The sequence below is a fragment of the Sinohyriopsis cumingii genome, chromosome 15 (assembly GCF_028554795.1).
Source record: "Sinohyriopsis cumingii isolate HCF-2022 chromosome 15, ASM2855479v2, whole genome shotgun sequence".
Lineage (NCBI taxonomy): Eukaryota > Metazoa > Mollusca > Bivalvia > Unionida > Unionidae > Sinohyriopsis > Sinohyriopsis cumingii.
The window spans coordinates 1,864,054-1,877,576 of record NC_142975.1 but is presented as its reverse complement, the minus strand read 5'-3'; the positions used below and the strand labels follow the sequence as shown (position 1 = coordinate 1,877,576).

The window sequence follows — 13,523 nt, the reverse complement described above, 5'->3', positions numbered from 1 at the left end:
ATCTAAGCAACTCAAACAGTAATTAAAGTTGTTTTGGCATGGGAATTACAAACATAGTTCCTAAACAATCATAAATATTGACAAGGAAATTATTTATAAGAACCAGCGATCCCCATTTGTTTAGATTAGTCATAATGCCTTATACAAAGTACAAGTAGGCCTATATGGCCCCCAAAATTATGTTTTCTATTGTATTGGTTTTAAAATTAGGGTAGAGACATTTTTCTTTTTTAAATACATTATATATATATATATATATATATATATATATATATATATATATATATATATATATATGTGTTTTTTCTGAGTTTATTGTGGTATAAACTGTCAGTTGCCAACTCACACGGCAAGTAACGCCCAAAGGGTGTTATGTAAGCTGTGTGAGTTGGCAACCGACAGTTTATACCACGATAAACTCAGAAAAAACAATGTTAAACAATGTTAAACTCTTATAATTGAAATTTCAATTATTCATTATGTTATTATGTTTGCATTATTAAAAACTAGAAATCTTAATTGAGCATAGTAATACATGTTTGGGGTTTTCTGTTATGTAGCTATTCATATCACATGGGATTGTCGTGCTTGGTCATAATAAGGTCATCATAATACCAGTCCTTCAACCAATGAAAACCAAATTTATTCAATTATTTTTTAAAAAATTCTTAGAATGATCTTTTCCTTTAATGCTTACTTCATGTCTGCCTTCACTGGCAGTGTTTATCTTATGCTGTACACGTGACTGCATTATTAGAAGTGGGTATTCTTAGAATAGTAATTCTCCTTACAGTTCATGTAGAAATAAACGCAATTCATTTTGATCACATGGTAACATTCTGACCAATGAAAATGTTACTTTCCTTTACCAGGTACTGGCATTGCAATTATATATATATATATTCACAGTGTACTGCATAATGCACAGTGTACTACATAATGCACAGTGTTCTTCATATGCACAGTGTACTACATAATGCACAGTGTACTACATAATGCACAGTGTTCTTCATATGCACAGTGTACTACATAATGCACAGTGTACTACATAATGCACAGTGTACCACATAATGCACAGTGTACTACATAATGCACAGTGTACCACATAAGTGTACCACATAATGCACAGTGTACTACATAATGCACAGTGTACCACATAATGCACAGTGTACTACATAATGCACAGTGTACATCAATATAAGGTTGTTTCTTTAACTTGATGTCAGGATGGTCATGTTGCTGATGTAAAACATTATAATCAGGGAACTCTGGAAGACTCCAGGAAGAACCATCAACACACTGGAAGCTAGTGGCAACCTTTCTCTCATACCCATGCTGGTGAGCCTAGACTTGAACCCATGTGGCTGAGGTGAGATAGATATTAGCCCACCCACCCAAATTATTGTACCCCCTACCGATTATAGAAAGCATCAAGGATATAAAAAAACGCACTAAACTTAGTAATTTCATTCCTTCATTTATTTATAATTTCTAACCTGACTGTTGCCAAGTGGTCTCTAACATTATCAAATTATTGGCGTTTCAATGCAATAGAAGCTTCTGATGTAAACAAACAATCACTGCTCGATGTCCGTTTCTGGTTTCTAGGACAGTCCATTTCAGTAAAAACTATATCCAATATTTGCAGTGTCTAGTTTTAATATTTCTTAAACAAACTGAACAAAGAAATAGAAGGAACTCGGGTATACATGTGTTCAAAGAGATGTAAATCCAAAATGTATGGAATTACTGAGATGGTGAACTACATCTCTTTTGCATGAAAACACTGACTAGCCCAAGCAAATATGACAATGATGTTGCTAAAGAAAATACAGTTTGATTCAAAATGCAAACAAGTATTTTGGACCCTCTGGAAACAATCAGGTTAGAACTTATAAATTAATGAATGAAATAACTACATTTTATGCTTTTTTTATACCCTTGATGCCTTCTGTTGGGGTGGGTGGGATACTGGGGTACAAACAAATGTGATGGTGTGAGAATACTATAGTTATCTGTAAAGGCAAGTGCTGTACACTACTTGGCAACCCAGGGCCCTGTTGAAGAATGATGCACTATAGCTTAAAGACTATATCATTTGCTCATTTGCGCAAAAACCAGGTGAACTAAAAAGTATGGACAGTAGAACATTTATCATAAAATGAAGGAAAGCATATGGCAGTTTTGCTGGAAGTGAGTTTAGTTGTAAAGGTAAGGGCTTGGTGGGAAGAAAGTGTACTTGTTAATGTCAGGGCTTGGTGACAGATAAATGTAGTTGTAGATTTAAGGGGTTGATGGCAAGTAAGTAGTTGTAAAGGTAAGAGGTTGATGAAAAGTAAGTGTAGTTGTAAAGGAAGGAGCTTGGTGGCAAGTGAGTGTAGTTGTAATGGTAAGGCTTTGGTGACAGTAGTGATATAGACAAAATACATTAAGAAATATAGTCATATACTTCTAGTACATTGAAAAATGCACTACTACTAATTTTAACTTAATAATCTATTTTATTTACTGATTTTCTGATACTTTAAAACTTAACATCAAGGGTAACTTTTGAGTTGCACAAGAGATCTTTTCACTGCCAGTACAGTATCTTTGTCACCATCTGTCATAAAATTACAAAAATTATGTCCAGACTGAGGAAAAAGTTTACATTTCTTATGTTACTGACATTAGCAAATATTCAATCATTCTTTAAAATAGGAAACAGAAAATATAAATTACTTAACAAAACACTGTTATAAGTTAACTTCAGCCTGTCACTTAGGATAGCAGAGCTAGGTTTCTAACTTGAAGACACATTCACCAATCACTATGCCAATGATCTTTCTGCTTGTCTACTCTCCACTGGGTTCTATAATTATCATGTCCCATATAATCTTTTATGTCATTTGTTACTCATCTTGACTGACAATAAATGAACTGAACTGAGTTGGATTAAACAATCCCACAGTAGAGAATTGCTTTGGATATCCATAGTGAATGGCTGACATCTGGCAACAGTGTTAAGTTTCCAATCCTTGCTTGTAAATTGACCCTGCCATAATGTATTTTCAACTTGGGATGTGAGAAGTCAAATTCAAACAAAACAATCTACTGTATATACTGGTTTATAAGTCCAACTGCAAACTGCACAGACCCAGATCTTCTGGCAAATAATGTACTGGCAGATCTGGGTTTGTGCAGTTTGTTGGGAGTAATCAGTAGAACAAAACAGACCATGACCTACAGGCATATTATGCTACAGTAGATCAGGATCTTTGTTTGCAGTTTGACTCAATTTATAAGCAAGTACTGTATATATAATTTTTTCAGAGCAGCGATTAAAAGACCTAGATTAATTGACTGAAATTTTTTTAGTACAATGAATCACAGTAACATTAGTTCATAAAAAAAGTTTAATAAATGGCTATACATAATTGTTTTTTCACCTGAAGACACCAACCTTGCAAGTTACTACCTTCTGTAATTTTCTTGCAACAAAATAAAATTTAAGGATGGAAAATAATTTGTCAGGGTGTGTTTGACAGACATGTCACCTTGTCTTTGCGGCATCATTCAATGACCCATGCTCTACTATTTCAATGAAGTGTTCACGCAGCTTGGAGCATATTTAAAACAAGAACAAAGTGCAATAACAGATTACCAGCAATTTTCTATGGGGCCTAACATGTTATCCAAAATAATCTGAATTTTCACATCAGACCTATTTCATACAAATTAATTGTTCATGAGATAATTTTTTTATTAACTGCAGATTACAGAATTTTCAAGACTCTTGAAAATACTTATTTCATAAATATACAAACTGCAACTAAAGATGTGTGAAAAAAAGCATATACTGGCTGCTTCAAACACATCTACCATACATATATAGGGGAATCATATGTCATACCCAATTGCTTTTTTAGAAAAATATATATAGATATATGTCATGGAAATTATAGTTAGTACAATAGAATAATAAAAGTTATTATCTGATGCCACTGTAATGACGCAGCTGTTCTCTTGGGATGTGGAATAGAATTTATAATAAGTACATTTTTAAATAGCTAATGTTATCATGAGCAATAATTCCACTATACTATATAGAATGCATAAATACACTGACTGAACAATGACAACTGAACTGGCATTGAAAATCAAGTTGCATACTAAATTTTGTTTACATCAAATAATAATCAAGGGATTTATGTGTATGAAAAAAGTGGTTGGGTCTCACAGTCTGGCCCTATAACTGTGATACAGAAGGCTGACAAATACACACAATCTAAGCAAACAAAGGAACACAATCTGGCCCTTTAACAATGCTACAAAAGTCTGACAAATGAACACATTGGTCCTATAAGTTGGCTACAGATGGCTGACACATGAACACAATGTGGGCCTATAACTGCTACAGACAGCTGACAAATGAACACAATCTGAGCCTGTAAGTGCTATAGAAGGCTGAAAAATGAACACAATCTGGGCCTATAATTCTGCTACAGAAGGCTGATACATGAATACAATCTGGGCATACAACTCTGCTACAGAAGGCTGACAAATACACATAATCCTGGCAAACAAATGAACACAATCTGGCCCTTTAACAATGTTACAAAAGTCTGACAAATGAACACAATCTGGGCCTGTAACTGCTATAGAAGGCTGACAAATGAACACAATCTGGGCCTATAATTCTGCTAGAGAAGGCTGACACATAAACACAAAATGGGCTTACACTGTGCTAAAGAAGGCTGACAAATGAGCAAAATCTGGCCCAATAACTGTGCTAAAGAAGGCTGACAAATGAGCAAAATCTGGCCCAATAACTATGCTACAGAAGGCTGACAAATGAACAGAATCTGGGCAAATAAAACTGTGATACAGAAGGCTAACAAATGTGCAAAATCTGGCCCAATAACTGTGCTACATTGGGCTGACAAATGAGTAAAATCTGGCCCTATAACTCCACTACAGAAGGCTGACAGATGAACAGAACCTGGGCCTATAACTGTGCTACAGAAGGCTGATACAAGAATATGATCAGGGCCTACAACTCTGCTACAGAAAGCTGACAAATGAACACAATCTGGGCCTATAACTGTGCTACAGAAGGCTGACAAATGAACACAATCTAGGCCTATAACTGTACTACAGAAGGCTTATACAAGAATACAATCAGGGCCTACAACTCTGCTACAGAAGGCTGACAAATGAACACAATCTTGGCCTATAACTGTGCTACAGAAGGCTGACAAATGAACACAATTTGGGCCTGTAACTGTACTACAGAAGGCTGACAAATGAACACAATCTGGGCCTGTAACTGTACTACAGAAGGCTGACAAATGAACAGAACCTGGGCCTATAACTGTGCTACAGAAGGCTGACAAATGAACACAATCTGGCCCTAAAACTATACTACAGAAGCTGACAAATGAGCTCAACTAAAATATAACTATTCAAGCTGCACACCAAAATATGCATGAAATATAATAATAATTACTGCTGTTAGTGAGCAAAAAAAGATCTGTGTCTGAAAAGCAGGGGCTGTTACTCTGCTGAACAATGCATAAAAACGAGTGTCAGCCAAAACCTCATTAATATCGAGAATATCTAGCAGTATATCAAATAGGGCCGTAATCCAATAATAAGTAAGGAATTTATTTAGCAATAATGAAAATGAGACAAATGGATGGATGGAAGGAACGATGGGTTAAATTGAATTATCACCTCCTCTACACCACCCCCTCTATGTAAAGCAGGAAAGAAAAAGTAGCAAATATAGGAATCCTTGAAAGACTGTCAACAGTTACTAAGGTCCAGACATACCTATCTCCTACCTTATAAACAAGGTTACCTTTCAAGTTAAGTAATTAAAGGAAAGAGAGGCAAATAATTAACTTGTTGGTTAGAAATATCAATACCTGTATTTACCCATCAAATCTGAATAAAGTCAAGATATCTCTTTTGTTACAAACACTAAAGCAGCTTCTAACCACAACAAACCATTATTTATAGGAAAATGTTTTTGTACAGGGCAACTCAAAATAAAGGACAACTAGTAATGAATAAAACTTTTCTTAAAGAACACATTAATATCATGGACAAATCATACACCAAAACATTCCTTAAAGGGCACCTAAATATCAAAGACAACTGCTCATCACTAAAACCTTTAAGGGCACCTCAATGTCAAAGACAAGTGCTCATCACTAAAACCTTTCAAGGACACCTAAATATCAAAGACAACTGCTCATCACTAAAACCTTAAAGGGCACCTCAATGTCAAAGACAAGTGCTCATCACTAAAACCTTTCAAGGACACCTAAATATCAAAGACAACTGCTCATCACTACCGGGTAAAAACCTTTCAAGGGCACCTCAATAAAAAACAACTGCTCATCATTAAAACCTTTCAAGGACACCTAAATATCAAAGACAACTGCTCATCAATAAAACCTTTCAAGGACACCTAAATATCAAAGACAACTGCTCAAGTCTACTGACTACTGTTCACAGAGTAATACCTTTAGAGGATATATCAACACAAAAGAAAACAGGTCATAAAGGACATCTAAGGATCTTGTTTCTCACTTTCATTATCAATTTAACCACAAAGGATAAAAACAATATGGTCTTTTTAGTGTCTGTTATAAACAGGATGCCACTGAGCATCATGTCTGGTGTTAGTAGGAGGATCATGTAACATACTGTGGGTCTACATGAAGGAAATGTTCTCACAAACCAACCCAACCCTGACCCCAATCAAAACAACCTTGAGCCAAAACCTATCAGAGACAACTCTTGTCTTTAATGTCAATTTTGAACCAGTCTTTCTTTTTATTTTATGTAGAAAGTCTAAATTTCATGTGTTTATATGCATTAGGGTGTTTTGTTTGGTATATGCCACACCAAGACAAGTAGGGTATCTTTTTAGTGCCAAGGTTAATAGGAATGAAGTTTCCTGAAGTACACACCATGGTAACCAAACAAGGCTAATCCAATAAGAGGCTCTGAAAATGCAGCATTTATGTCAGCAACAGAGCTCAAGCATTAGGAATGATTTACTTATGTAAATGCACAGTAGCCTGGTGCAGAGCTAATTTGGGAAAGATGCAATTAAAAAAGTCTAAAGGAACTATACTGAAACTACACTTTATAATGTCATTAGGGTCTGAGACAAGGATGACATGTAACATCTTGCATGTGATATGGAATGAATGATGACATGTTAATATCTGGCTTTATCTTACCACTCCTTTTCATCATCAATTCTCTTACCACAACATAACACTGGATGGTTTCCACTCCTTTTCATTATCAATTCTCTTACCACAAAATAACACTGGATGGTTTCCACTCCTTTTCATTGTCAATTATCTTACCACAACATAACACTGGATGGTTAACTTCCACTCCTTTTCATTATCAAGTATCTTACCACAACATAACACTGGATGGTTTCCACTCCTTTTCATTATCAATTATGTTACCACAACATAACACTGGATGGTTTCCACTCCTTTTCATTATCAATTCTCTTACCACAACATAACACTGGATGGTTTCCACTCCTTTTCATTATCAATTATCTTACCACAACATAACACTGGATAGTTTCCACTCCTTTTCATTATCAATTCTCTTACCACAACATAACACTGGATAGTTTCCACTCCTTTTCATTATCAAGTATCCTACCATAACATAACACTGGATGGTTTCCACTCCTTTTTATTATCAAGCATCTTACCACAACATAACAGTGGATAGTTTCCACTCCTTTTCATTATCAATTATCTTACCACAACATAACACTGGATGGTTTCCACTCCTTTTCATTATCAATTATCTTACCACAACATAACACTGGATGGTTTCCACTCCTTTTTATTATCAAGCATCTTACTACAACATAACACTGGATGGTTTCCACTCCTTTTTATTATCAGTTATCATCTTGTATCAAATTTGGTATTTCTTGTGAAAAATTTAATTGTTTGAAACATACAACATTGAGTCTATACTGAAGACTTGGATAAAATTGGGTAAAATTTTTAATGTTACAAAAATATTACTTGAATAATTCATGTTGTGTGAAGCCTACATAGGTGTGACACTGACAACAAGCTGTTCACTGCAATCTGGGCTGGCCATGAAGACAGTTCATTATTGTTTGTTGGCTGGTAATTTTGGCAACCTTGTTTGTGGTCATTAGATACTATTGTTTTCACCATAGTGTAACCAAGGTTTACCCTTTTTTCAATAAAAGCAAGTTGATCGACATATGGACCACCATAGTTAGTCCTAGAACATACATATATATGAAATAAAGTGAGATGACGGACAGAGATTACCATCTCTAATACTACATATACATGGCCAATTCCATCAATGAAAAAAATTGTGATTCACTCTCTTTTCGTCCGAGAACAAATGAACACCCATTAGGTGAATGACCTGACAAACAATTATTATTTTTGCAAGGTAAATTCTGGAACTGTTTCTATTTTCTCTAGCAGCTCATAAAGGACATGAAACATGATTCAGCATAATACCTGGTGACCTGAAGATCATCCCTCAGTTTGGAATAAAACTGATCTAACTGCACCTCAGTTAGCAGTTCATATAACCACTCCTGACCGTCGTCTTCCCCACTCATTTCCTTGTCACCTGTCCCACCGGTAACACTGAAAGGAATTTACATAAGAAGAATTAATTATTTTTTAATGATAACAGAGGATTATGTCATACATCTTTAAGGCATGTGCCTACATAATAACACAGTCCTGTTTTCGTTTTCATTTACCAATTTTCTCATTAGTTAAATCTCAATATTCTCATCCGTCAAAAAAAGCCACTGTAGCTCAGTTCTTGGCATGGTCAGACTTGCATTTAAGATGCGGTTTTGTTTATGCCCCTGTCGATTTCAATAGCACTACAATGCCAACAAATTAGGAGGAAAGTGCATTTGCCAATAACACGCCATTAGCATGGGCTTATATCAAACTCGCGACGCTTAAATTACCAGTTAGTCACTTGCAAGCTGAGCCAATGCAGTTTCCTCAACCAGGATGGGGAAGATTTTTAAATTTACCCAAACCAGCAGGGTTTGACACCGTACTGTGAGGTAACTATGGACAATGTCTATGTCTTTTTCCCAATTACCTTGGCACAATATAACCTTCCATTGTGCCACATTCACTAAAGAGCAAACAGAAAAGCATATCTGTGAAGCCACCTTCCACTGCAAGTGTGTGTCTAACACACCCGACAAATGTTGTGGCCGCATGAGGATTATATAGCTGAATAAATTTTAGTCATACAGAAGAAGAGGTGAAAATGTGTATACCTGGATATAAAATATCTTGTCATCATGCCTTGCTGTGAAAACCAATACGCATGTGCACGTAAATCAAGGCCAAAAGAACCGAACATTCAGTCCTGGCAATCTGCAAATCCAGAACTGGTATGAAAAATAATAATGCTAGAATCTGCACTGATGTAAAATGTGGGACTAAGACCACAAGGTGAAAATTGGAGAGCAAGCATGTCACAGAATGAATTGTAGAATGAGTGTCTTAGCTTCATAATGATTAATGCTAAGCATGGGGAAAAATCTATTGTAATAACGAAATGTGTTTCTTGACCAAGCGATGTCAAACCCTGGCGTGAATCCCGCTAGAAGCCATGTTTCTCCTGATTCCAAAGACTCCTATACAGCTACTGTTGTAAACTGGAAAGCACAGCTTGTCCAATCATTAAATAAATTTACTCTAATTAATACAAGACCAAATATCTCACAACTTCAAATTGTACGTCAACCGCAAAACTGCATGGTTTCTCTTCACTGACTTTCCGTAACGTACCGCCTGCATTTCACGCCGTTAACCTATACAACTCAACCACCTAATACAGGGAATTATTTTTTACTACGTCACCTTAGTCAAGTCAGATCATGATTTTAAGCTAGACTGTGCCTGTAACTCTGCATCATATTTACCACCATAGCAACAATAAATGGCGCCTGCCGGCGGCTGAACAGTCCCTTCTCATTTATGCCATTGTATAATTTACCAGTCTCAAATCATATATACTGCACCTGGATTCGCACAATCAATTTACAAAACTAGATATTAATATGGACTACTGAACTCCAGGGACACTCGTGCGGCTTTGGCCTGAATTCACCGAAAGTAGACCATGGCATCACGAAAACTCACTAACACTTCTCTCCTTGACGTTTCTTCCTAGTAACTGGCTAATTATTTCGGTCTGAGGACTATAGTCCCAGCACCGACTTCCCAAAATCAAACAAGTAATCACAAAAAATCTGAGAAATCCTTAAAACGCTGAGCTTTAAACAGATGCGGATACTCCAAATTTATTACACTATCTTTGACTTTAGGAAATATTAGCACGAGAAAATACTTAAACTAGAACCTTAAGATAAATTTTACATGACTGGGACCATGATGCCAAGGTGAAATAACCAAATCAGCATATTGTACAATGAATGTCTCCGGTTCATAATGATCTGACAACTTCATGACAGAACTAATCTTCAAATACCTTTCGCCAGCTCAAATCTATACGAAATAAACCTATCAGTTTTGCCAAAGCCTGTTTCAGAATGGAATCTTCTCCCTTTGGAAATCCTAGAGAACCCTTAGTTATATTCTTTTAAATCACATTTAAATAGGAATTTAGAAAAGGTCCCATATTATTACAATCAAGGCGAGAAATTAAAAACAAAATTATGCACTTGGATCAAAGATCCCATTCTACTACAATCAAAGTGAGAGATCAGCGCAAATTATGCACTTGGATCAAAGATCCCATTCTACTACAAAGTGAGAGATCAGCACAAATTATGCACTTGGATCAAAGGTCCCATTCTACTACAATCAAAGTGAGAGATCAGCGCAAATTATGCACTTGGATCAAAGATCCCATTCTACTGAAATCAAAGTGAGAGATCAGCGCAAATTATGCACTTGGATCAAAGATCCCATTCTACTACAATCAAAGTGAGAGATCAGCGCAAATTATGCACTTGGATCAAAGATCCCATTCTACTACAATCAAAGGGAGAGATCAGCGCAAATTATGCACTTGGATCAAAGGTCCCATTCTACTACAATCAAAGTGAGAGATCAATGCACTTTGACCAAGCTTTATCTTATTAAATGACGATCATTTAAAAAAAAACACTTGTTACCTAGCAATAAGATATTCATGCAGTGAACCAAAAGTTGAAAAACATTTTCTCTTTGACTGTACAAATATCATACTGTCAGAAACTAAGCAATAGGAACAGTGCATTATATTACAAACATAACTTCTTTATCAATGGGTAGCCACTTTGCAATCATGTGCGGTAAACGAGACGTTTCAGGCAGTCCAAAAGTACATAATAACAACAAAAACATTTTGTTTAAACACTATCTATAATATTTACACTAACCTGATATATATCTGGTATGTTTTTAGTTACATATACACTGGCCTAATATATATATATATATATATATATATATATATATATATATATATATATATATATATATATATATATATATATATATATATATATATATATATGGTATATATATAGTTACTTCATATAATCTGACCTGATAAAGTGATATATAACTGGCATGTGTTTAGTTAATACATATACACTGACCCGATATATATCTTGTATGCATACAGTTACTACATATACACTGACCCGATATATATCTTGTATGCATACAGTTACTACATATACACTGACCCGATATATATCTTGTATGCATACATTACTACATATACACTGACCCGATATATATCTTGTATGCATACAGTTACTACATATACACTGACCCGATATATATCTTGTATGCATACAGTTACTACATATACACTGACCCGATATATATCGTGTATGCATACATTACTACATATACACTGACCCGATATATATCTTGTATGCATACAGTTACTACATATACACTGACCCGATATATATCTTGTATGCATACAGTTACTACATATACACTGACCCGATATATATCGTGTATGCATACAGTTACTACATATACACTGACCTTATATATATCTTGTATGCATACAGTTACTACATATACACTGACCCGATATATATCGTGTATGCATACAGTTACTACATATACACTGACCTTATACATCGCACCTTATACATCATTAGTATGTATTTCGTTAATACATATACAATGACCTGATTGATATATATATATATATATATATATATATATATATATATATATATATATATATATATATATATATATCTGGTATGTATATAGTTACTAAATATATACTGACTTGATATATCACTGGTTTGTGTTTAATTAATACATATACACTGACTTAATATAGATCTGGTATGCATAAGGTAACTATATATACACTGACCTTATACATGTCTGGTACGTATTTAGTTAATAAATATACATGTACACTGACATGATATATATCTGATATATATTTATATATATTTAGTTACTACACATACATGACCTGATACATCTCCGGTACGTATTTGGTTAATATGACATGATATATATATGATATATGATACATACATACATACATATATATATATATGATATATGATATATACATACATACATATATATATATATATATATATATATATATACATTATATATATATATATATATATATATATATATATATATATATATATATATATATATATATATATATATATAGTTACTACATATACACTGACCTGATACATCTTTGGTATGTATTTAGTTAATACATATACAATGAGTTGATATATATCTGATATGTATTTAGTTACTTCCTAAATAATGACCTGCTACATTTCCGGTATAAATATATGATGATTTCTGCAAATAAATACTGTTTAAATCAAGCATGATGATAATCTGTCAAGGGGTTTAGGAAATATATGCCAATGATGACAACGACATCATCATCATCGCTACGGCCGCCTTCGTAGGCTCCCAAATATGTGGGTTTGGATAAGAAACTGTGCGACTGTACACGTATGTTTGAGGAGTTTTTAGTTTAGGTTTGGGTGTTTGTTAAGTTGTTTGTACAACATTTTAGCATATTGTTCATAACGATGAAATGAGACCTAAGTGCCTTAACCATTTCGCAAAGACACACGGAGGCATTCGACCAAAGATGACCTGGGCAGGTATCAAACCCACGACCAACGGATTACGAGTCTGACGCTCTATCGATAATTATGCCTCGGAAAGAAACTCGTGGTTTGTTAAGGTAACGCAAATCAATAGTATTTGGTTTTTTGTTTTAAGACTTTTAAAAAATATATTATATGCCCGTGAGAATTTACTCGTAGGTCCTTAAATTGTCTGCAGTTAGTGTATCAACTTACATCAGATGGTTCAACAACCTTAGAATCGTTTATTCATTTTAGTACTGGCGTCACTAACCTGTCCTACACCACCCAGCCTAACAGCAAGTGGCAAGTGAATCAACATGAAACACTGTTATGA

At 34.7% G+C, this 13,523-nt stretch overlaps 1 protein-coding gene across 4 annotated transcripts in view; it reads right to left on the bottom strand.

Annotated features, from left to right (window-relative positions):
* The window catches only part of LOC149781117 (activated CDC42 kinase 1-like), a 162,164-nt gene that overhangs the window by 82,039 nt on the left and 66,602 nt on the right, over positions 1 to 13,523 (bottom strand). For all 4 annotated transcript variants that reach the window (XM_089935219.1, XM_089935218.1, XM_089935216.1 and 1 more), the window contains one exon: positions 8,544 to 8,675. In XM_089935219.1, the coding sequence (XP_089791345.1) occupies positions 8,544 to 8,647 (104 nt within the window). In that variant the 5' untranslated portion in view covers positions 8,648 to 8,675. The remainder of the gene's footprint in view (positions 1 to 8,543; positions 8,676 to 13,523) is intronic.